The 26,010-nt window shown below is 41.7% G+C and overlaps 1 protein-coding gene across 1 annotated transcript in view; it reads left to right on the forward strand.

The window, feature by feature from the left end:
• Positions 1-245: 245 nt before the first annotated feature.
• The window catches only part of nfatc3a (nuclear factor of activated T cells 3a), a gene marked incomplete at its 3' end in the record, with an annotated part of 45,576 nt that continues 19,811 nt past the window's right edge, over positions 246-26,010 (forward strand). The window contains exons 1-3 of the mRNA XM_080520647.1: positions 246-779; positions 18,346-19,528; positions 23,448-23,610. Of these exons, the coding sequence (XP_080376773.1) occupies positions 689-779; positions 18,346-19,528; positions 23,448-23,610 (1,437 nt within the window). The 5' untranslated portion in view covers positions 246-688. The remainder of the gene's footprint in view (positions 780-18,345; positions 19,529-23,447; positions 23,611-26,010) is intronic.

A 26,010-nucleotide genomic window follows, 5' to 3' on the forward strand; every position in this document is an offset into this window, starting at 1 on the left:
TCTCTTGTTGCGAAACATGACACAAACCGATAAAAAAAATGTGCGCGTTTCTTTTGGCGCTGCCCCTGCTGACAGCCTGTTTATGAACTACATGGCGCGTGCGTGTGTGTGTGCACGGGCACGCGCCGTGCAGTGTGTTGTGTTCTGTTGTGTCTGCTGACGTCACTGATGGAACTGCCCTGTCACGCGGGGTTAGTAAAAGTTGGGATAGGAGCTCGGGGCAGAGAGAGAGAGAGCGAGCGAGAGAGAGCGAGAGAGAGAGACACGCAGCAACAGACGGGAGCAGAGAGACAGACAGCTTCAGGGGGACGGGACAGCTACGCGGACACTCCGCCGCCTTCCTCTCCAGAGACAGCGGATAAACCGCGGCTCAGGTAGCGGCAGAGGACACAGGAGTTTTTAGCGTGCGACTCTCTGTGAAGTTGAAGCCGCGCGCACTCGCTCGGAGTGAAAAAGAGGAGCCGCTGAGACCTGCGTGCTTTTTTTGGATTTGACAAACGAGCGGAAAACACGGGTCCTTGTATGCATATGGCCGGAAGCTCGCACGAATTCAGCCGAAGTTAAAAGTTCACCGTCGTCGCGGGCAGTTCTGGTAAATGGTGTGACATTGTAAGGACGGCGTGAAAATTGCCCCAGCTGGTCGAACGGTCGAGTGGCGGGGTACAGAAAACCCGAGCTGTCAAACCCGATGACTACTGCAAACTGCCCCGGGAATGAGGAGCTGGACTTCAGACTGATCTTCGGGGAGGACGGGCAGCAGCAGCCGTTAGGCCCCTCAGGTCGGTGTGTGTTTCCCGGTGCCCGCCCGGTGCCACCGCTCCGTGTGTCTGGTAGTAAAACTGAAAAAAAAAGAAAAAAAAAAAGCTGTGCGCTCAAGTCGAGTTAACTCATCTGCCACTGCGGCGTCAACACGGCGCTGCAAATTCACACGATCGGAGAGAAATAGCAAACCCATGTGAAGTCATATTTAACTTATTGTTGGAAAAAACAAAACAAAACAGACTCCCCGCACACATCAGCGTCTGTCATTAGCTCCACATGCTAGCCGAGCAGCTTTAGCATTATGTTGAACAGCAAGCACTCTCAGCTCACAAACTTCTCCACTCATTATTATTGTTATTATTTTTTTTACAAGAGACCACCGTGACAGCGGTTAATTTAAACCGATCTGCTTGCACCGGTTATGAGAGTGTGGATGACAGCGTGCATGTTAAGTGAGGCTTTGTAGTGAACCAGCACCTGCTGTCACAAAGCTGTCAAAAGTTAGTCACACACTGTTTGTTTACTAGATGAATTCATAACAAACACGCTGCTGTAATGGCTCAAATACAACGATGAGTCTATCACAGTCTTCATTGTAGATTCCCCCCCCATCCCACTTATGTTTAAAATCACGTTTGGGGAAAAATATGGAAATACATGAAAGTTTCACTGTCGTAGAAATATATTTTTGAACTTGGGTTGAACATTTATTTTGGTTTCAGGAAACCCTATTTGTGTTTATACACAGTTTGTTACATATGTTTTGCTTTAGCTTATCCAGAGTTGGCTTACAAAGACCAGAACTAAATATTTCAAGCTGGATGTGGTATTATAATTTAGAAAATGCGTTTCCACCATAATAACATGAAAAGAAAACTTGCCTCAGTGTCCCCACAGTGAACCAGACAATTGTCAAATATATATATATGTATATATATATATATATATATATATATATATATATATATATATATATAAAATTATGTTTTTCTCTGTAAATCTCGAATTTAGAATTGCACTCTAACTGCCTAAACTAAAAGCACACTTGAGTCCATCCAATTTGCCCACTTTGTTACTAGTAGAGCAGCAGAAGTAACATGATTATTAGATTATTATCTATCAATGTTAAAACAACAGTGTTCGCAGCAGAGAAATTATGTGACAGACGACAATTGATTATGTTCTTTGGCTGCTTTGTAAAATATGTTTAGAGATTTAATGTCATGAATAAATAGATATACAGATACTTTAAACATATTTAAATAGCCTTTGACCGCCATACTTTGTTTTTAATTATCATGTATACTTTTAGGATTAGATAAACAGTTATTTGGTACATCAAGATATGCGATATTAATTTAATTTTCAGATTTATTTTAGAATTAAGCAATAGTTTAAAAATAACTGAACTGAAATAGCACTATACAGTATCAATAGAATCTGTTGAAATGATTTTTGTATTATTAGATACTATACTTGGTAAACCTTTCAGGGTGCGAATGTAAATAAATAAATAAATGTTAATATGTCATGATTCTGGGCTCTCAAGACCTAAAGGGTGGCATGTTTATGAGGCAATTTGGAAGACCAAACTCAAAGTGGGGGGATGTGAGTTAAATAACCCACACAATGGAATTAGTACCTGCATAACTACACTGCTTTCACTTTTTTTGTGTGATAAAAACAGATAGTTGTCTTGTAAAAACTGCTCAATACTGTATCAGATGAGTCAAGCCTTGATTTAAAATTGAAACATGGCCGAGCTATTGATTATAGTTAATAGATTAATACCTTGTTGTAATTTTTCTTCCAGCACAAGTGACACCCTGCTGCAAATGAGAGAAGTATGTTATTGGTCGAAGCATAAATGACCATTTTTACTTTTTGGCACTTATAGAAATGGTCACAGAATGGCACAAAGGATTCACTTGCTTTAAGCAGAAAAGCAAAGGTGGAGAAAAGGTTGTTTGTCATTGTCTTTCACAACTAATTTCTAATTCATCGATTTCTGGATGATTGAAGAGACTTCTAAAAGTTCAAACGTTAACTCATCAATAAGGACAGATACTCATACGACAGGCACACATCTGCATTAACGCTCAAAAAACAAGTAGAATTTTCCTGGTGTGTTTGCAGGATTTGCGTGATATTGGACTGAAACGATTATTTGAATAGCTGTAGTGGCTTTGGAAAGAAATCTGCAAAATGAATGCGCACTTGAGTGGTGACAGAAGCAATGGGTTTTTATGGTTTGGGTTAGGATTTATTCCATGAAAAATTAACGGGAACGGCTTGTGTCAAGCGATTTTGAACGCCATATTGTAGACATGTTTGGCAACATGATTATAGTGGTGAATTACGTTCAAACCCCAGAAGTCGAAGAATTTATGGCGTTTCCTTTGGTCTGTCCGTCACTGCCGAGTTTCAGCCTCTTCATTTGTTTCTGTTGTTTGGGTCTGAACCACGGGAACCAGCGATTTCTCCCGCTGTGTCCCACTCATGGGCAAAGTAAGGGCTCTGTGAAGGTTTGGCTTGTGCAATCCTAAATCAATTTTTCCCTTGCCTTAAAAAAAAAAAAAAAAGGGAGTTTGATTTGGAGATGGAATGAAGTGGGAAAGCAGCATTTTGGAATAAACGTAGGAATAAAAGCACCACTGTGCAAGTGGTTTTAAGCTGGTCCGGTGTGTATGAGTTGGCCCAAAAGGGGGGAGGGGGGGGCGGGGGGGCGTCCAGCTTAATAACTGGCGTGTGCTACAGGTTGACTTAGCCAGAGTAACAGGGAGCTGCACTCTCCTAGGTTGGTCTCCCTTTTCTGAAGGCGAGGCTCAAGTCGGGGCTTGTTTTTGTAGCAACCTGGAGAACCTCGAGTGTGAACGAGCTTCCTACTTCACTGAACGTCCGCTTGCGACATGTTGCATTGTCATTTCAGTACCCTCACTTGCAGCTCAGGCAATATCTTTTAAAGTACTTTGGATTTCGTTTCATTCGGCCCTGTTGAAACTCGTGTCAATGACCGATCAAATCTACATGCTTCACAATGAAACCGCGACTAATGAATACCGTCTTCTCCTACACCCTCAGCTCAACTGAGGGTGACTTGGCCGTCTTTCAACTTGTGAAGGTGATTAGAAATCGTGTCTAAGTGCACCATAACACACCTTTTTTTTTGTTCTACTCCTATTTGTCTACTTGTATGCATGTCTTGTCTTTTCTGTCTCCCATTCTGTTTTCTTGTTGCTCGGGAAACAGTCCACTCTTCCACGTGAAATATTCCACTGTTTTATTCAGACGCACTGGCCAAACTCACTCTTCAGGGTTTTCCCCTGATTATGAAGAAGAGAAGACGTCCCTCCGTGAATTAGATTGCTTAGAAATTGAGACAAAGTCATTCGGAATTCATGACAAAACTGTTGAACAACTTTATTGGTCCATGAAACAAATAAAGGGACTTTTTTTTCCTCCTCTGTCTCCACTGTGCTGTCAAAATGAAGGGATGAAAAAAGAAGAAAAAAATCAATGTTTTCTTAGGGATGGAAAGTTGCTGATACATTTAACTCATTGAATTGTTTTCCTTGCTGTGGTTGGCTGATTTGATGATCAGACAACTGATGCTCATCTGTAATTAGTGAATTCCACATTAAAATCTTTTAATTTCACTTTTTTTTTTATGTTGCAAAAAAAGATCAAAACTGGTTTTCTATCTAAATGTATTGAATATATGAGGGCTCTAACATTTACAGCAGACAGGTAATGGGTGCTCACACTCATTATGTTTACTTATTGGTTTTCATTTTACAAAGTAGGCTAATGTTTTGGTTTTGGTTTTATAAACCGATTATGACATTCGACGTTCTTTATTCTTTGATCACAGTCAAATGTATAACTCAAAAAATGATCCAATAAAATTCTCATGAATCAAACAAACAAACGAATAACAGCAATGTACAAAGGGAACCTATGACCTATGTTTATAATCTGTTTTCTATCCATACAATGCTCTGCACAGTATACTTATTCTTCATCCTCAACACTATTAATATGTTTCGCAACAATAAACATTTCCTGGATTGATACCTACCTTTGTTTTTGGAATGTTAAAAATGTAGCTTGTTGCCAGAGGCATCACTCATTTCACGGATCAAGCAGATAGCACACATTTTGCAAGATGAAACATTTGGTGATTCTGTCCTTCCAATCCTTTATCAGTGTACCTGAACACCAAGTCAGATAGATTTGCTGTCTTATCTTGTGTTGATTTGGTGTATCTTCACACCTGTTTCTTGGCGCAAACAACCAATGAAATGGTGATTCTTCTTGTGTTTATGGTCGTGACAAGTGTGTAACAGCTTGCACAAGCAGATTTTTTTTTTTTTTTTAATAAAATCATGTCTTTTTCAGTTGTGTATCAGTGATATATTGATCTATGCAAACTCTAGGTGGCAGAACTTCCTGTCACTCATTGGGCCAATACGGTGGCCCACATTTGCCACCGACCCACATAGTCATACACAACCCACAACCTTGTCTGCATAAATTGACTTCCATCTAAAATCTCCTTAATATATTGCATATGTGACTCCGTTAAGCAACAGACAATACCAGGAGCAAATTTGGATTCAGTATCTTACTTGTGTGCATTTAATGAAATTACATTTGTGATGAATTAAAACACAAATTCCCTTCCGCAATTTTGAGACAAATGTACATCAGCTAGTAGAAAATAAATCCTAAAATGGCCGAGTTTCATATAACAGTCAATTTTGCCGATAAGAAGTTAGTACGTAGATCTTAAAATTATAACCTAAAACCCTCATGTGGCTGGACTGAAAAACTAGAAAAACAAAACTCAAAGAATGTTTTTATATCCATCCTAAGTAAAGAAGCTGGCACATCAATAACAGCCCAATGGAAACAGACATAGCTTATAAATCATGACGTAGAAGAAGCTTCTTTTCCACCAAAAGACTAAAAATAGCAGCAGACGAAAACAACAGACCCGGGCAGGGCAATGGGAAACCTCCCTTGAAATATGAAATGAAAAAAACAAAAAAACAAAACTTCTTTAATGGCAGAATGGCTCCAGATGACCTACTTTTATCAAGCAATATTACATTTACGTCGTATGAAATCTCATTTGAGAGTTTTTTGTGTGTGTATAATTTAGTTTTTAGGTAAATAACCATGTGTACCTTTATGTTACACTGAAGAAGTGGCTTTGCTTGTTCAAATCTCTTGAGACTTCTGAACCACACTGTTTGCAAACACAGTTTCTCGATGAAAACCAGTTGCATGTTTTGATTAAAATGAGGTCCCTATTTCCTGTTGGTCTCCCTTTCGAGAGCACTTTTTCCTTTGGCGTTATTTAATGTATATATTCTTTTTAGATTCTAGGTTTCAAAGCAATCAGCTGAAAGCAGTTAGCTGGACCACCGAGCAGTTATTTGAATTAAGTGTAATTATTCAATAAAGAATGCTATGTGTAGAAATTATGATGGTTTTGCTTGTGGCAAACAGTCTACAAGACAACTTTTATGTACAGTATTACACGCTCTAACCCAGGATCTACATACTTGCTATTGAACAGTCTGTTTTTGATTCTTATGTTTTCACTTATCGTGATGACACAATTATTCTCTGACTGCATTGCAACATGTATTTGGGCTTACCTCTCAAAGCACCACTTGCCCTGTCCATTGGAGAGTGTCTATTGTGAAGTGATTGAGTGTTTTCAGAATAGGTCTTGGTGAGCACTGGGTTATGCAGGTCACAATTTTACAGTGGCCTCATTGGGTGTGAGAGGTGATATGAGGCGGGGGGGGGGGGGGGGGGGGTAGAAGTGCCCACGATGGGTGGTGGAGTAGTGGATCCAGTATGGAGGGGTCTGGCTCTCAGCCCAGACATGCCATGTGGGGTTCATATGGCAGGGTGGAATAGAAGGAGACGAGGTCCATTACTCTCTATCTGCTGGAGAGCGGAACACAAACGGCATTTTAGCTCACCTTGCGTAAACCTTTTTCTGTGAGATTATTTTACCTTCTCTATTAAAAGAGTTTTTTTTTTTTTTTTTTTTGGTGGTTTGTTAGTTATTGCCGTACTGGCACAGTGAGCTTCAGATCCGCCACCGGGACGACCGGGGGCTTCTTTCCTCTCCCTGCTGTCTCAGGATATGAAAGAGACCACCAGTGACATCAGAGAGACGGATCTGGGCTAATGAAATCTCCAGATGCCGGCAGTCACCACAGCCACTTAGTGACGAGTCAATATAAGAGTTTGCTCTGGTAATGGGGCTGTGACCTTTCTTCTACCTGTACGATTGTCTTTGTCGTGCTCAGATATGAGGATTTGTCAAAGCGTATTCTACCCCTAACCAATAGGTCAAACTGAGGGAACCTCGCGGAGGAGGCTCTCTCTTTGCCCTTGTCCATGTTGTTGTCATTGCTCTGCCTCCGTGAACCAAGAGCGCGATCCTCTCGGCCCTTGTCGTGGGAAAGACTGAAAGACTGAAATTACATCGCTCTCATGGTGGACTATTTTCAGCTCCCAAAGAGAGTGGCAGAGGGCAGGCGGCAGGTTCTAGTGACTCGCCCGTACTTAGAGGAGGAGAATCCCTTTCGTCCCAGCACGTCTGCAGCCCTCAGCTTTTTACTGCCCGAGCTCTTTGCGATCTTAACGAGGAGAGGAGTGGAAGAATGCTGTGTGCCACTTCACCAGGTGAGTGTTGTCGGGCCCCTCCCGGGCCCGAGCCAGGTGTGTGCGCACGTGTCCGTCTAGACTTTTCGGCTGAGGGGTGGGCGCCATCACTCAGCCAAACAGCTGTTATTACAATACAAAGCATTGTGAAGTGTGGCAGACTCGTACTTCACTTTCTTTCAATAATACCCAAAGGCACACTCAAAATATATATATATTTTTTTTACAGCTAAATTAAGACTGAGGTTATTGGCTTAAGCATATTTCCAGCCTTTTCTTACAAATATTTCTGTTGGTGTGAAATGCCTTCATTTTGCCTTGTCTGGATATTAATATTAATTTCAATGTTTTATTCTTAAAAAGTGTCGTGAGTCTCAGGTATGTTAGAAATGACCCAAACAAAGCACAAGTTATTAAAAAAAAAAGAGAGAGAGAGCGAATACAATAAAATATGTAATGCTCTGATAATCAAATACACATTAACTTTGTTGATCCAATTTACAGTGAAATGCTATGTGTGTGAAAAACTAAACGTTTTGACATCCAAGGTACTGCCTTTCAGCAAAAACATAAAAGTCGGACGGGTCAAAGGTCGGACAGTCATGCATGAGGTCTCCATGTGGAGTTGGATCACGGTGTGGATGCCCCCTAACCCTGGTCAACAGAGGGGGTCCCAGCACCCAGTGTGATGAATGAGACGCTTGTTTCCCCGGGGCGAGGCATGAGTAACTATGTGTGGCATCTGTCTAGTTTAAATTTAGTGTAACTGAAGCTACCGCTGGCTGCGCTGTATCAACATGTCAGAGGCTGCATTACACCAGAGAGAAAGCTGTTGAACTCCTGCATCTATCTTCTTCTTCTTCTTTTTTTTTTTTGTTGCATTCTTTCTCTTGTCCCCTTCTGCTGTGAGTGGCAGCCTGTAACACGGGGATGAGCGAGGTTTGAATCCTACGTTATTTTAGGCCGTCCTTTTAAGCTATATTTTAGTCCGGGCTCACACTTGGTATTGACACGTGGACTTCACACAGTTTTTCTTGTCTTCTGCCGTTCGGTGTCTAATGATCAGATGACACATTTATTGACCCCAAAAAAATGCCTTGAAAATAACACTGTGATGGTTCAGGGGCTCACTTACTGAAAATAAACAACGTTAAATAAGTTGCTGATGAGATTGGTAAATTGATTTTGGAGCTCACAAGCTCGGAATACTTCAGGAGTCATTTTAAACTTCGCAATGCACCTCTGACGTTTTCAAGGGGGTGATTGCAAACATTCCAGTCGGGCCCCATGTGGCTGAGCGGACCCTACTACACGGGTCAAAAGTGGAATGCAGTCTCCATGTGGACTTTGACAGCCGGGCCAAAACACGCCAATTGTGGGGAGAGATTCGAGTTTTACAACGTTGTGTTTGATCTCAAAAGATAGCACCCTCGGCAACGATTTGCCGCACGATTAAGAAATATTTCACTTTTTGTTGCAGATATTTTCTACGTTTGACTTATTTACTGATGGTTGTGATGATAGGACTGAAACGCTTACGTTTGGTTTTTGGGATGTGTATTTTACACAGGTTTGATGTTGTTGAGCTGTAAAAACAACCCGAAGGATAACGTCTTGCATGTTCTCTTGAAATAGTGGATTTACTGTTTCCATTTTTTTTTTTTTTTTGGAAGGGAAATTGCCTTCTTCCTGTGTTCCCCTTGATCATTTCCGGCAAGTTTTTTTTTGTTTTTTTTTAACTCCCTCGCTTTTCTTGAGAGCACCATGGCTCTCTTCAAAGCAGAACAGTTGGACAGTTTGCGGTTGCGGCATTTCATATTAACATCTCATATTCTCCTCATTGTCTACTGTGCAAAGGAAACCAAGAGAATGGGGGGGGGGGGGGGGGGGGGGTTTCAGCCGATGCTGAAGTTATTAATTAACCTGTGTGAAAGCAGGTCAAAGCAAACGAGTTCGATTGGCCATTACTGTCTTAAGGAATGTGTTTGGATTATCAAGAAACATTATCTGTGATAGCCACCATGTTCGGTTGTGAAATTGGTGTGGTAAATGTGATAAGATTGCCTTGTTCTGGCTGTCTTTTTTTTTTTTTTCTCTCTCGTTCTCTGGCCAACTGTTTCAGGCACATGCACAGTCAGCTCTGACAGATTGTTTAAATGTCACCTCTGCTTGCTGTAGCCTCTGATGTTATCTCGCCCTGGGTTATTGCAGGCCATCAGGCTGCTTGTGTTCTCCCTGGAGCCCAGTCTCCGAATGCACTGGAGCATTTCCTGCTCCATTGAACACCAGTATGAACATGTATTCTTTGACATGTTTTATGTTTACACGCATGCCAAAATTAAAAAAAATCTTTTTATGCCAAATTAAGAGGAAAGTGTGAGTATGACTTGATGCACTGGGGGTCGATTGACGACTCAGAAGTCCAACTATACCCGTCATAGAGCCAACATCTTTGCTTGGAAAGTTGCTGCAGTGCAGTAAGCAATTTCTTTCTTGATGAACTTCAGAAACAGTCAACACAGGTCTTTCTATTTTCTGTCTTGCATCACAACTTTCTATATTTGAGATTGACCTTTTATCCATGACTGCGCCTCTTAACGTATTTTTTCATTCCGTTTGAAGTTACTTGTATCACCAATCAATATTTGATTGTGATTGGTCGGGTCGGCTGTTGACCTAAAGGCTGAGCTAGTGTTGAGTAGCTGGAGCTGTAGATGGTGGCCTGCATTACAATCAAGGTTATTTTCACCTTTGGTCTTTTTTATTTCTTTTGATTTTCAACCTTTCTTTAAAACCCAAGCTGAAATGTCACAAAGGAAGTGTTTCTAACTTGAGGTAACACAATGGACTTCAGTACCTCGTAAATGCAACCCTCTTACAGTGTTGTTTGTGCATTTAAAGTTAAGCTGTTCTTGAGAATGAAATGTAACCTCTTGGCTTTATTTTTCTTTTTTTTTACTTAGAAAGGGTGCAATAATGGCTTTACTGGATTTGTCTATATACTGTTTTCTATCTTGCAACTTTGGGATAAAGTGAAAAGCCACAACCCAGTATTTCAGAGAAAGTGACATCATTGTAAGTTAGGATTTCACAACGCTGAGGCAACTGGAAAGCAGCATCATAATGGCGGGTTTCTGAACTCGCAGCATGCGTGCGATATGCATCGTATAACACAGAAGCATTGTTAAAATATATTTTGCACTTGCAGCAGATGAAAACCTACATCATTTAATTTCTTAATGTGTTTGTATCCGAAACACACACACACATAACACACCCTGCTGTCCAAATATAAAAAGCAAACCAACCCATATTATTTTCTAAACTCAGGCAAGGTTTCGGTAAGGAACGTGTTACCACCTCATTGTTCAGACCTCTATTTGTGCAGGTGTAGGTGACCAGGTCAGCTGTGCTGTGCCTCAACACATCTTGTGTATCTGATGACTGAGAACTGAAGCTGCTGTTGCAGTTTTACAGCCTGATAAGACGACAAAATGCATTTTATTACGACCACTTCTTCTATTAGAAGTGTGCAAAGCCCTTTATTGAAAGTATTTCAAATTAAACGTTGCATATATTAAAACTCTGGAATTGTTGTAATAAGGTATAGACTTTAATGCAAGTTAATTTTAGTACTGAATCAATGCACCCCATAACGAGTTGGTGATGCGTTTGAGAGGCATCACTATGTGTTGGCGAGTATTTAGTTCAGGTGGTTACTTGGCACTCTGTGTTTATCCCATAATGTTATCTCGGCATGAGATTGTTAATTAGGAGCTTAATTTAGCAGCCGGCATATGTTAACATTGGCTTAGGCTGCCATTGTTAAGCCTCTGCTGGCTGGAGAGTCTTCTGTGACGGCACAGGAAGGCTTTTTGATGGAACCTTAACGTAACGTTACAGGGTAAGACAATAACAAGGATCTGCTGATGCCAGGTTAAACTAACACGCGTATATCAAGATTCTGAGGTGTAGCTTGGCACCTATAGTAACCGACAGTTACTCCAGTCCACAGTTATCGTCTTTTACTTTTTTCTCGTATTAATTTTATGCATACACAGTCAGGCACCTCTATACAGGGCTCACCAGTAGATTTGGCACAGAGCCAGTCAAAAGAGGTTTTGGAGCCTCAGTTATAGGCCAATCCTTACAATACGTGCGTTCAAGTGCGTCACAGCCTGTGTTTAGAAACCAGCCAACCCGCGGAGTTCTAAGAAACCTCAGAGGGAGGGAATTAATTAGTTTGCTCTGGTGATTTCTGCAGGTAATCACAGTAAATACGGGCACGCACCAGTATGTGAAAATTGCAAGTTAAAAATATTTGAAATCAAGTTTCAATTTATGCTGTTGGTTTGATACTTGTAATATGAACAGTCGCTTTATTGGGCTTTGATAAGCAATGGTTACAAAGTGGTTTGACGAAGGAGTATGGAAAAACCAAACACAGCGGGATTTATTTAATTTTAGCAGGGATAAAGAACGTTTTTAAAGCTTTGCAAAAATATATATTACCTTCAGAAAATGTATCAATCACTTCTTCATATATTTTTTTCAAAGCCTATACGTGACCAATGTATGCTTTCTTGCATCTGTTTTCACAAATTGGGCAACAATTGTTCCCTGTCTCTTCTTTTAGTGTGGCACCAATCCTGCCATGTTATCAGCTTGCATTAAAAATACATCCTAATGAGTTTCACACAGTAACATATACAGGCTTCAGTATTGGGGGAAAATGAGATTTCCATCAGATTAGTAACTGGCAGATATTCTCAGCAGAGGCTTTAGCCGTGATCCTCTCTCCAGTGAGAATCACAGAAAGAAGCTCAAACTACCCAAGAAAGTCTTTATCAGATTGAATGTTTACATTTTGTCCTTGGTGAGTGTTCATGGAAAAGTTGAAAATGTACAGTTTTGATTCATTATTTATGCGAGATGTATTTTGTTTATCCTATGATGCCAACAGCACATGGTGCGTTGGCACACTTTGCACTGTAGTCTGTTGATCAGCAGCTCCTGAGGAGAGCTGAAATGGGAGACCAGGCTGAATACAAAGCCTCTTGTACAGGGGATGTAAGCAGAGACGGTTCTAATCAACCTGCCTGCCCACCACAAAGGGAACCCTGGCTTAGATTACCCTCCCGCTCCAGCGCCACATGCTGTTGGGCCTAGTTGGTAACCGAAGACCGTCAAGTGTGTTGAGGCATATGCACATGCATACACACAAACGCAGGCAAAGGTACACCCCTATACTGTATGTGCAAAGAGACACAGGAAAACAGAGAGGCACAACCACAGGCACACAGGAACAAGCACACATTCATACACCACCCACAATTCTCCACCCATAGACACAAGAGAAGCATCTCAGTGACACCAGCAGCAACGTAGAACAGCAGTGAGCTTTCTCTTCTCTGGGAGAGACAAGTCCTTGCTTGGTTGTGGAGCAAACTGGGCCTTCTCTTAATGTGGGCCTGTGTGTCACTGCTGGTCACAGGACCCTGACACATTTCGAGCGCAGCGAGAGTGAGCGGAGGGAAGAACAAAGTCTTAGGGGATTATCCCTCGAGTGAGAATCCCCAGGCAGCGCGACGGTCAGCCAGAGGCCTGTTGAGCTTCGTGTCAAGGAGCCAACGTGAATGTCACCATCGGTGGTGAATCTGGCTTTTCTATGTGGTTACGGTAAAAACACAATGGTCTCGGTGGCATTTCACAAAGATCTCCCAATCCACGCATCACTGAAACCTCTCCCAGTGAAACAGAGCTATTATTAGCTTAGGTACAGCAAAGCCTCTTAGAGATCTTTATTTAACCAGATTGGCTGTCTGATGTATGGACACTTGAAGAGTATGTGACGCACAGGGCTTTCAGGAACAGTGCAGGGGCTTTGCAGCCAAGGCCATTGATAAAACAATGCTGCTACTACTACAGCTACCTCTCCTGTCCTCTCCTCTCCTCCCCTCGCCCGATTTTGACCTCCTCTCATAAGGTGACTGAGCTGTTTGGCTTCAACAAGGGGGTTTCCCACCTCCCACCTCTTTTCTTACACTGGAGGGTTTTAGGTAGCAGGCTAATCTTATCTCAGAGCAAGGAGAGGGCTGAGCGCCAGGTAACATGGTCAGCCTCGGTCTGACCCTCATCTCTGTCCTTCTCGTTAGCTGAAACGTCTCTCTTGCTACCCAGATCAGGGTGTTCTCTATCTAGTGCTATTCTCCTGTTTTACAGAAGAATTGACAAGAATTGCAACACACAATATAAGTTGTTCAATTCAGCAGATGACATGGCTTTGGTTGGGCTTCTTCAGAAAACCACATCTTCCAGGTCAAGGATGTCAAGCTTAAATACACAGTTGGCCAAAATGTAAAAGTTGGACAAAGTCACCAGCCAACATTGATATTTATTGAAAAACGTTCCTCTAGATATAACAATGAACCTTTTCATATGGATCCAAATAAGATTTGCTTAAACATTGATTATAGAACAAGCAAATCCTCATAACTATACAATATATAACTTAACAACGTATTTTGGATTATGTTGACCCTCTAATCCCAAAGTTTCTTAACTTTTTATGGTTCAGGAAAAAAAAGTTGACTGAGCAGGAAGAGGAGGAGGAAAAAGGACAGGATTTAATTAAATATAATAAAAATGCATGACACACATTTACCATGTTATTAAATAAATTATATGAATAAAAGGTGACTAATACAATAAATAAGGCGTGGCCGTATGTAGTAGTATAGTAGTAGGGTGTGACAGCTCCAATCTTAATACTATCAAATTTATTTAAGAACAACACAGCGAAAAGCCCAGAGGTCGGCCTCAAATAAGCACTGTCGGAGTTAATCCAACTCTGGGCTTTTTGCTGTGAGGAACAAACTTAAAATATAGATTATTATTCCTTCACATTGAAGAGTATAAAGAGATACACCTTCCCTGAAAGTTTCATTCAGATATCTTGATTATAAAAGAAGTGTTTTTAAGTAAAAAGTTATGTTGGTCAAATTCATACCCAAGCTTATAAATTTCCATTAAACTTCGGGCAAATCAAAATTTGTCTGGGCAAGTCAAAAGTTATCTGTTTTTTTTTCATTTTCCCCTTAACTGAGTACCGAACCGTACCGAACTGTGACTTCGGTACCGAGGTACATACCGAACCGTGATTTTTGTGTACCGTTACACCCCTATTCACCAATGAGTAAAACTCACATGATCACTTCTAAACTCTCACACACACTGTTTGCCTCACTCTAAGTAGGAAATTTGATGTTTGCGGTGATGAGGTTTTTTTTTCTTGGAAAGAGAAAACTATCCTTAGTCCCTGCAACTGACTCACTTCTTACATTGATTATGGTCTTGCAACTTATTGTGCATGCATTACATCACAACTAAAAACTAAAGTTGTAACGACTGCTTCTCTGAAGATATCGCTTGAGTTCGTTTTGTACCTTGCCCTGGTTCCGTGCAGCACTATTGTTCTGTTTTGCTGATACAATACAAACACATGGATAAACCTTTTATTAAGTTAATGTTTTTATTTTTAAAGCCTGCTGTATGTACGTCACCTGAATATTCCTCTTTCAAAATAGTGTATGTCTCCTCCCCAGGGTTGTGTGGTGTTAGGCAACAGCAGCTCCTCGGAGAAGGGCAGAGGAAGGAACTGTGTCTCGGCTCTTCTTGTCCTCCGTTCTCTCTCTCTCTTCCTTCCTCATTTCTTCCTTCTTTTTTTTTTTTTTTTTTGTTAAATCTCTTGCTAATGAACTCCAATCCTGCTGTGGATTAATGCTTTCCTCATCTCACCCATTTAGAAAATTGTCTCGATAAGGAGGCGGGAGATGTGACAACAACAGAGGAAGTGTTTTCAGCCATCAGACTCCGTTATAATGCACTGCTAATTATGTTTCTCGTTCCCATTTCACTCTGTGAAGATATCACTCATTCAAACTATTTTTTCCTCAAATCGGAGCTTCTGCTTTTGTTGAGCATTTGTAGTTCATGGAAAAAGGGTGATGCTTTTGGTATTGACTCCATTACTTGAGCCATCTGTTTGTCATGTTTTCTCTCCTCCTCTGTATAGTGTCCTCACGGTATTTCCTCATTCAGACTCATTGAATCAAAGGACAAACGCTTCTTTTTTGTGAAACTTTTCAGCTTCCTTCTTCTTTCTCTCTCTGTTGTCCTTCCCTCGCTCACTGTCAGTCAGCAAGTTGCTGTCGTCAGAGCATCCACTGCTGGGTCTTGTGACTGGCAAGCAGGGCCAGCGAGAAGGCGAGCAGCTATAAATAAAAAGCTTTCTGCTGCTGCTGCCACTGTTGTGGCTGCTGGACAAGGATAGCAAACACCGCTTTTACACGCTCCCCTCCAAAGTTTACTTGAGTTTGATCAACTTTTTTGAGGCTATGTTTGATTTTCACACTAAAGCCGTTTATCATTAAGAGTAAGAGAGAATGAATGCCCAGACTATGACATTATAGCTATTTCATGTGTGCCTGACAAATATTGGAGTTTTTGGCCATATTTAATCAAATTCAAGAAAACTGTGAAGAATTGTGTGAAGCTTGGATAACCTTATACCATTAAGTAGGGATGGGGCAGATCGAATCCAGTTTCAGTATCGGGTTCCGATATGAACGTAGTTCACAGATCGGAAATTTCCGATCCAACCTGCTGAGATTTCCGATCCATGAAGCCTCGTCTGTGCTTCTGCTGAAATGAGTCCACATGTGTTACCCTGCCAGCTGCTCTGCTCGCTGGCTGCAAAATGTGGAATAGATTTCCTGAACTGAGGCGGATTTCAATGAGACGCGGAGTAATGAGTCAGGAAATCCATTCCACAGTTTGCAATAGCGAGCGTGCTGAGGAAGTAGCATTGTGCTATGTGACTTTTCATGACAACATGTCGCTGTTTGGACGGATTTTATGCTCGAAACACCACAAAGCATCGACATGGATGTTTGTACAAAACCGTTGTACAGCGAGGCACCGCTCTGCAGCCAGACGTCACCGTTTTAAAAGTCGTCAAAACAATGAACAGCAGCTCCTCCACGGCCGCAGGCGATTCACACCTCCTACTCCACGCTAAACTCCTTGAAAATAGTCCCAATCATTTGTGCTGCGTTAGAGCTGGAAAAATTGCAGTTTGTGTTGCGTTGATAAATAAATTCTCCAGGAATTAATAAAGTGATTCTGAGGTTTTAAAGATATAACACGTTTATTATGAGATGGTGACGTCACGCAGAGCCCCACATTGTCCAAAGTTTTGAGAGAATACATGCATACATTCCTACATTTCATACTTTACTGTTGAGGGGAGTTTATTACAGCCTCATATAATATTGGTATCTGCAGATATCAAAATTCAGCTATTGGGATCGGATCGGAAGTGAAAAATCCTGGATCGGTGCATCCCTACCATTAAGACCTTGCGACGTTAACCTACGATGTTTTATGTGTCCCCAATGAATCAATCATGGTGTTATCCAAGTCATTCTCCAGTCATCTTATAGTTACATTTTCAGTTTGTTTTCTTTCAAAACTAAGCAAAATCTTGACGTGAGTAAGCTTTGTAGCTTACTCATCATAGTTTCATGATGTTTGCAGTTTTTATTTTTATGTTTCTCTCTCTTCTCGTTCTCTTACAGCGAGCTATACAAAGTTAGCATTTACAATTCATGATATAAATAATATGGTGCTCTTCTAAAGATTATATTAGATTGCAATAGATAGTTAGACATTATTTATCCTCAAAGTAAATTCACAAAGTTTACATTGAGCTTTAAAATGGCCCCATTAATATCTCAGCCTGAATAATGCATAAAATAAGTCAAAAACTGCATGTGGCGTGAATAAAGATGTTTTATAGGACATGCAACAGTCTCATTGCCCGTCCAACATTTTATATGTGATTCACTGATAGAAGTGAAGGGTGGACGTATCCCATCAGGAGCAGCAGAGCATAACCAATGAAAGTTTATCAATAAACTCTAACCAAATAGTGCCACCGAACACACAATGGACTCATGTCCGTTTGTTTGTGTGTGGGTGTGTTTGTTTGTGTACATGCTGCCAGTGCCGGATGACCTTTGGTAAAAATAGCCTGCCGGCGCTCGCTGTGATGACAGCCGACAGCACGCGTCGTTGTGTGAATTTGTTTCCTGAGTAGTGCTGTTCATCGGTTATCCCTTTTGGAACAATGCCTGTATGGCTGCCTGCTACCCAGCAACACTCTGGCCTCTAATTTCCTGAAACAGGGCTCAAGTGCAAACTCTGTGCACAACCACAGGAATAATTTTATCTCACTTTAACAGCCATAAGTGCATTTCTGGTACAGTGCAGTGTTGTGTGAAAAAAACCCAAAACAAGAACATGAATAATACAGATTGTATTATAAGCAGGATGAGAAATGGAGGATTTCCTTTACCTTCTTTCTTTGTCTAACAACGGCCACGGATACAGTGTTCCTCAGCATGAAAGAATTTGATAAAATCACTATAACTTTGTGATCAATGTAATTTATTGTATCTGTTATGCTGAATATATGGGCATCAGAAGCAATATCTTGTTGTCTTCTGTATTGGTGACTGAGCTTTTTGAACAGTATTGGGATATATAAAATTGTGATATAACTGGTGTTATAATCCCTGGTCTTTTTGCCTGATCTGCATGATCACAGACATGAAATGTACAACTCTGCTCATAGGTACAGTTGCTGATCCTATAAATGCAGCCTTATAAGCTTTGATCCAACGAAGGTATTGTCTTCACAGGCTGATCAGTGGATAACTGACTGTAGGAACTTTACTGACACATCAACTCGGTGTTAAAATGAATATGAAGACGACTAATCGGTACTAATAATAACCTGTTACTGAAGCATATTCTTTGTTCTGTCCTCAGATCTGGAGCCTGATGACAACACATCATTTTATATCCTGAATGTGGGCCCGCCCCAGTCCATGGTCGGTAACCACCAGTCTATTGGCCTGCAACGTCATGGCATGCAGTCTCACTCTCAAGTCATCAGCACCTCGCCACGCCTTCAGCCTCACAAACCAGGATCTGAGCTCACAAGCTACGAGATACAAGACTCCAAATATGGCACCTCCCCTCTGTTGCCCTCTGTTCCCCTGGAGGCGCCAAAGGCCTTTGAGTGCCCCAGTATCCAGATCACCTCCATCTCTCCGAGCTGCCAGCAGGAGATGGATGCCAATGAGGAAGATCTGAGGGCCAATGGCCCAGATGGGGACTATCATGGTGACAGACCTTTGTCCAGAGACCACCTGTATTTGCCGCTCGACCACTCATACCGGGACTCGTCACTCAGCCCCAGCCCGTGCAGCAGCCTCTCGTCTAGGAGCTGGTTCTCTGATGCCTCTTCTTGTGAATCATTCTCGCACGTGTATGATGATGTTGACTCAGAGCTGAATGAAGCGGCTGCCCGGTTTACTCTGGGCTCCCCTCTTACGTCGCCAGGGTGCACGTCCCCTCAAACCGGTGGCGCAGTCCTGGAGGAGCAGCCGCACTGGCAGCACCAGCACCCAGCATTTGCACAGCACTCCCACTCCATCAGTTTGTCTCCGAGACAGTCCCCCTGCCACTCGCCACGCACCAGTGTCACAGATGAAAATTGGCTGAGCCCACGTCCACCTTCCAGACCTTCCTCCCGTCCCACCTCGCCCTGTGGAAAGAGGCGCCACTCGAGCGCCGACATCTGTTATCCCAGCTCATTGTCTCCTCATCACTCCCCCACAGCCACACCGGGACCTTCACCTCGGGGCAGCGTAACAGAGGACACATGGATTGGCAGTCCCTCCGTAGGCCTGTCGCCCTTTCAGTGTTGCCCATCTGAAGCAGACATCCCATCCAAGACCAGGAAGACCTCACAGGACAGAACAGCTCTGCAGACTGGGAAAGGGGACCTGGGGCTTGACGACCAAGGAAATTTGTCTCCCAATTTAGATTCTCCTTCAGATGACATCTTGCACAGCCTGAAGAAGGATGGCCCAATGGAGCAGTTCCTCTCTGTGCCCTCCCACTTCTCATGGAATAAGCCAAAACCTGGCCATACACCTATATTCAGGTAAATGCTTTGGAAGACGTACGAGAATAACCTAAAACGGCGTGAATTTCACCCCGTGTCTGAGATTCAGTGTTAAATCTCAGTGTTGGAGTTAGATTTTCGGGATATTTAACAACTTTATATTTTCACATGTCAGCTCTGAACTGTCTCCAACTGTTGTTGGATTGTCAAATTTGCAAGACGAGGAAACCGACATCGCTGCATCATTAGAGCAATACATATTCAGTGGATGACAGCCTGAATTTTAAAATCTAAGAGTCAGTAATCTTGTGAATTATTAACTTGATCACCACTGGGCTTGTCAGAACATGCCATCAATCTGAAAAGCAAATAGTAGGTCAGGGCCAAACTTTAGTTGTATGTTTGTTTTGTTTTTTTACGGGAGTAGCGAGCTGCCATAAAGATTTAAGATTTAACCAGAGATATAAATGTTGCAGAGCTGTTAATTAGTATATGCGAGCATCTGAGGACTTTGGGTGCAGCTGGGGACATCAGGGGAACTTTGATCTTTGTATCAGCAGTTTTAAATCTGTTGCACTTACGCATAATATAGATGAATACAATCTATTAATGTCTGGAGACACACACACACACACACACACACACACACACACACACACACACGCACACACACACACACACACACACACACGAATAGAGGAGGATCCTTCTGTCTCTCCTCCAATGTGTTCAACAGATGAAGACATGACCTTGTTTGTGTGCACTGGCCCCTAGCACCCTAGCACTGTAATCCAGCAACAGAGCACATATGGCAAAGGGGCCACCACACAGCCACACACAGACACCGTCACAGACATAACACTAGCGCTTGCTCACATAGACCTAACACTGTCCAGACAATAACAGTTAGCTCCATGATGAGTCACAATTGGATCTCTGAATCCTCGATCCCGTTTGATGATTTCTGTTTTCCAACGTGAATGAAGTCACACAATACTGTCCCCACCGCTGTCACTCCAGTATCTGCTTTGTTCCAGACAATTTCTTAAATCTGCTCTTACTGCTGATTGTGCCTCACAAGTATTCATCCATATTTTCCCTGACTTATTTTGCTACTTATTCTAATAGATGCTCATGTGAGTTGGTTTTTAAATTGGTTTTTACAGCAGTAAGAGGAGAGCGGTTGCGTAAGCTCTTGTTTGAGTACCATGTTGTTATGAAACAACATGGTACAGAGGGGCCCGCGTCTGCATGCATATGAGTGTTGCAGGTGTTTTGAACAGATGGTTCAGGTGGAATGGGTGGGATTGGTTAGGTGAAAATGCAAATCGAGTCGGGTGGCCAAATGCTTGCTTTGACAAACGGCAAAGGCCGTGGCTTTCTCACTGGACTGTTCACAGTGACATATTAGAGACAGTCACCTTTTATTTAATACAAATCACTGTCTTTTATATCAAATCTGGTATTTAGAGCAAAAAAAATAAATACGGATAATATGTATGATCTTTTAGGATGAAAGTTCATTTCCATTTGAGGGTATCATTAATGCACTGTCTTGAACTGATTGTGGTATTGTTTTGTAATTGAATGTCTTGCTAGTATCCTGTCATTTCCACAAATCAACCAGTGAAGATGTATTAGGTTAAGGCTAAAGTTTCTGCTAAGACGTTTACTTAACAAGATGTCATTGCTTTGTGACTTTCATCATGGCAGGCCCTCTCATTCAAGCAATGTATATAAAATGACCTAACTCTGGTTGGAAATCATGCCATTGAGACAGTGGAGACTATAGAGAATATTAGATTGTGGGAATGTAATTGGTCTGAGAGCACCTACACTATGGCTCAGACATCTGAGAAAGGTTATGCTATGTCAAGACATAGTCTACTCCTGCTGCCCTGCATCGTCACAAGCTCATCTTTCCTCTGTCCTGCTCTGCTCCTGTTACTGTAGCAGCCATGCAAACCACACTTCCTTGGTGATTACATCATGGCTCCCAGGGTCGAATCGTAGGAGTCACGATGCCTTCCACACCGACTTAGATTTTTTTTTTTTTCTTGATGGAATCACCTGCTCTAACTGAAATCCCTCTGTGTTCATTTCAACACTTAATTTGGAATTTTCACACAGATTATTTCAGATTATCTATTCATTGCAGCGCCCAAAACAAAAATAACATTGTTTTGATCACGAGAAGTGACCAGACATTTTTCGGTCTGTTATCGCATGTGATTTCTACAGTCTGACTGCTTTACAGTGTAACAAGTTAAACTTAAATCCTGAGCACATTTCTCATTTAGATTTATAACCACAAAGCTTCATTTAGCTTCATGAGAATTGAACACTTGCAATACTGTCTTTGTTGTGGGCTTGATGTCTTGAATTCTGTCTGATTAGGTTGCATTGCATGTGGCTAGCACTTGACAGGCTTTTGGAAAAGGAAGACTTGAGAAAGTCAGCCATGTTGGCTAAATCTTTACAGGCCTTCTCTTAAAAATGATTTGTACAGTCAAAGAGCAGTCATGCAGATTAGAGTACGTTTGCATGCTTAGAAGCCTCTAGCGTCTTGGGTCGAGCCAAATTGCAGCATATGCCACAGTGACAGGGTTCACAAAGAGCCTACAGTGGCAAACGCAGCCCGCAGCTGCCCACAGTGCACACTGAGTCAGGCCCAAGATACACAACCGTCGACATTTAGATACATGCGAGGCTTGCAGGAGTCTTCATGTGAGCATAAACACAGTTCACAGTTCAACGTATGATTGCAGTGCTATATCAAAACACTGATCTCAGTGAAGGAATGCTGTATAGTATTTACTGTCCCATGTGAGAGCCTCATAGGTTGTGAATAATTTTTTGACCATTATGAAGTACTATCAACTACACAATGCAAGCCATTCTCATGGTAAACTTTTAGCCCATGTAAAACATACTGAACCTTATTTACTGTGGTTGTATGGAAAGACATATTGGTTGGTGCTGCAACTTTGCACTTTTTATTCATTAACAATAAATAAATAATAACTAGCCGACAGAATAATAACTGACTAAAAAGTGGATACAATTTTTACCATTCTTGTTTGAGGCAACTGTTTACAAAATGTTTTGGAATAAAGGGATCCAGCACACTCCAATGGAGAGACCTAGTTTCTCTTTGGAGACGGTCATTGTGTGTTTTGTTTTTGAGTGCAGCTGTTCAAATATGATTGTGGCCTACACAGATAACAAAAAAAGAGGCAGCGAGGAAAAACACACAATCCAAGTCTCGTTGATGCACTATTAAAAAAACCCCAACAAAAACTCCACCTGTACAATATGATCACAAATGGACACACTCAGTATTTCAGCCATTGTGTGACACACACACTCATGTAGCCATTCATTCGTTCAGACACGCCGATACTGGGAAAGAGTCTGAAAGAAAAGTCCCTTTTATGGAGTGATTCACCCTCTGAGCCTTAACATAACCTATTGCAGCTCTTATGTTAATGAGCCGCATTTAATCATTTGGTTATTTTAATGATTCACTGTCTGATGGGGCAAAACATGCTGTAGGTTGTCGGACCATACTGGGGGGAAAATACCACAATTTGAACCTTCTGCCTCACAAGCAATGCCTTAGTGGAGTTTACTGCTTAAGCTCGTGATTAAGAAAACTTTAACTTCGAACTGTGAAATGAACAATTGTGTTGCTCCAGCGTATTTTATTGGAGAGCCCATCTGTCAAGGCTATCACCGAGCTCTTTCAGCAGCTCTATTTTGGTTTCACTCTCTCTTAATCCTAAGCTTCTAATCAGTTTGTTCAAACTTACTTTTTAATCCAACTAGAAACCTTTACAATGTGAAAGAAGTCTCCAACTGCATCTCTAATGTTCTCTTTGTGTGTGTGTGTGTGTGTGTGTGTGTGTGTGTGTGTGGGTGGGTGTGTACGTATATGCTTGTGGTTTTCCTTCCGCAGGACTTCCTCACTGCCTCCTCTAGATTGGCCACTGCCGAGCCAGTTTGGCCAGTACGAACTGAAGATAGAAGTGCAACCCAAGGCCCATCACCGAGCACACTATGAAACCGAGGGCAGCCGAGGAGCCGTCAAAGCAGCGTCGGGTGGCCATCCAGTCGTCAAGGTAATATATTTATTTGTTTTCACCAACAGAGTTGAGCCATCTTCGGCTTCGTTGCCATCATGAGTTACAACTCTCCTCAGTCGTGTGGCGCAAACTACATCTTATGCATAAATCGCGACCGAACTTTCCTTCACAGAACACAAATTAAAAGAAGTGAATTCCATATGTCTTTAATCTGCTGAGGATTCAATTTTCCTCTGAGGTCTGGACTCCATGCTAACCAAGCGCAACTCAAATTCTCAGCCAACAGCAAAGCTAATATGGCAGCTTTTGAAGACCTTCAATGGTAAAATAAGATATTTGATGTCGGGAAACAAGCTTAAACAAATCCGAATGGTCAGAAGAAGCATTTTGAAGCTTTTTAACGCAAGTGACAAAAACATCCTCAGTGTCTTTTGCACATTGATGCTTAGAATGGTCTGACTCATCTTTTTTTAATCAGCTCAGCATCCACGCATAATCCTCGGAGACAATCTGTGCATTATTGGACTATAAATACTTGTTGTTGTTTTTTTTTGCTTTGTTGTTAAAACACCCGCTGGTTGTTGGGAGATTAGCATTCAATTTAGGGTCTCACTTTACACATTTGCATGTGTGGATCGTCACTTTGATCCTCTCCCCGCTGCAAGACTGTCAGTCGACCTGTTGAAGCAGGAAGGCAGGAGAGCCGATTCAGCTGCTCTGTCACTTGATAGCACCTGTGAGAGACCAGGTGAGCTTACGTACGGCGATGGTTGCTTCTCTCGCTCAGAGAGCAAGAGAGAAAGAGAGAGAGAGCCACAGCAGATTTCAGTTTCATTAATGTTTCATTACTCCAGTGACAACCTGCCTTTGTGTTTGTGATTAAGACAGGACCCGATGCCAGACCATAACCATTAGTGTGCGTCCAAACAAAGAGAGAACTCCCAACTAATGGCTTGGTCAGCTGTCCAATTTGTCCAATATGATCTCTCGTCCTCGACAGTCCACTAACCTCGGTAAAAGCACAGCATCTTTTCTACCAGCTATGCGATTGCACTTTTATTATTTCATTTGGAAAATTGAATAGTTATTTCACCTGAAACCAAAATATGTGCTCATATTTTGCGGTAGCGTTTAGTAGTTGTTTTTCATGATTCGGGTTTACTTCCTCGTCTCACCTGAAGTGTCCTTGTGAGTGGAATTAGATTAGTACGGACTCTCAATTAACTCTCTGCTTTAACACTTCAGGTAAGATATAACAATTAAAATAAATGGCAATACTTTCAACAGCTGTAGACACAAAATTTCCTTGAATAAACTACAGGTGTCCAGACGACTGCCATTTGTTGCTTTAGAAACAGCCTATGTCCTCATACATTCAGCCATGCAGGCTCCTTTCAGGCCAATCATTAACCATTTCCACCTCTGTGAGACCAAGATTCATTCTCACCATATGTGACGATGCATAATTTAGCTACCAAATTTCTTCAGCCAAGTCTTCAGCCACATTTGCCCTCATTTCTCACCCCCAGAGGGACTTGTTTGGGTAAAGCAGTTCCCATGCAAGAGAGTAGAAAATGCATATCATAGGTCACACACGGCAGTTTCAAAGTTGATTTGAAACCCAGCTGGAAAGAGTTTTGCACTACCTGTGTGCATTAATGTGAAGGCAACATTCCGAGTCGAGGGAGTTCCAGAGATTTTGCTGTGTATTGCAGTATATGATATGTCGTGTTAGTTTCCACCTGTTCGAGATGCAGCTCCAGGAATAACCAAAGAGAAGGAATCTGTGAACAGGAAAAACAGGTTCACATGGTTCAAAATTGACGATAGAGAAAACCTCCAGAAAGACCTGTCTGCGTACTGTCAGCGGCAATATGCTGCCACAGCTGGTTGCAATGAACAGTATTTTAGCTGAAATATATTTCAGTCATCCAATGCACAAACACAAATGTCTTCTTGCACGCAGAATGAAGAGCGTGTAAGACGAGTGCATCAAAACGTGTTTGTCATCAACAGTGCTTTGCAGAGGTTTGTGCACGTGACGAAAATGTGTGGGTTGAGTGAGCGGGGTGGGCAAGTGCAAGCAAGTCATCACTTTCAATTACAGGTTTAATTGTGAACTCACTGTGTACTTCATGCTACAATCTCATCTATACAGGCTCTACCATATATTCTCACTTCAAAAATGTTTAGCCTGGAACTGAAATAGGTTTGCTTTACTGGTGTTTTTTTTTTTTTTAAGAGTTTTAAAAAGTCTTACACTTAAAAGTGTGGTTCCACTTTCACATGACTGGAGCGGAATGTTACTGCCACCTTTCAATATAATACACCCCAATAATAATAATAATAATATTAATAATGATAGTATTGTTATTTTAGGATACGCTGACACCTTCCTAGGTGCAGCAAAACTCCACCAATATATAGTTGGTGGCT

Source organism: Blennius ocellaris, assembly GCF_963422515.1.
Source record: "Blennius ocellaris genome assembly, chromosome: 1".
Taxonomy (NCBI): Eukaryota; Metazoa; Chordata; class Actinopteri; order Blenniiformes; family Blenniidae; genus Blennius; species Blennius ocellaris.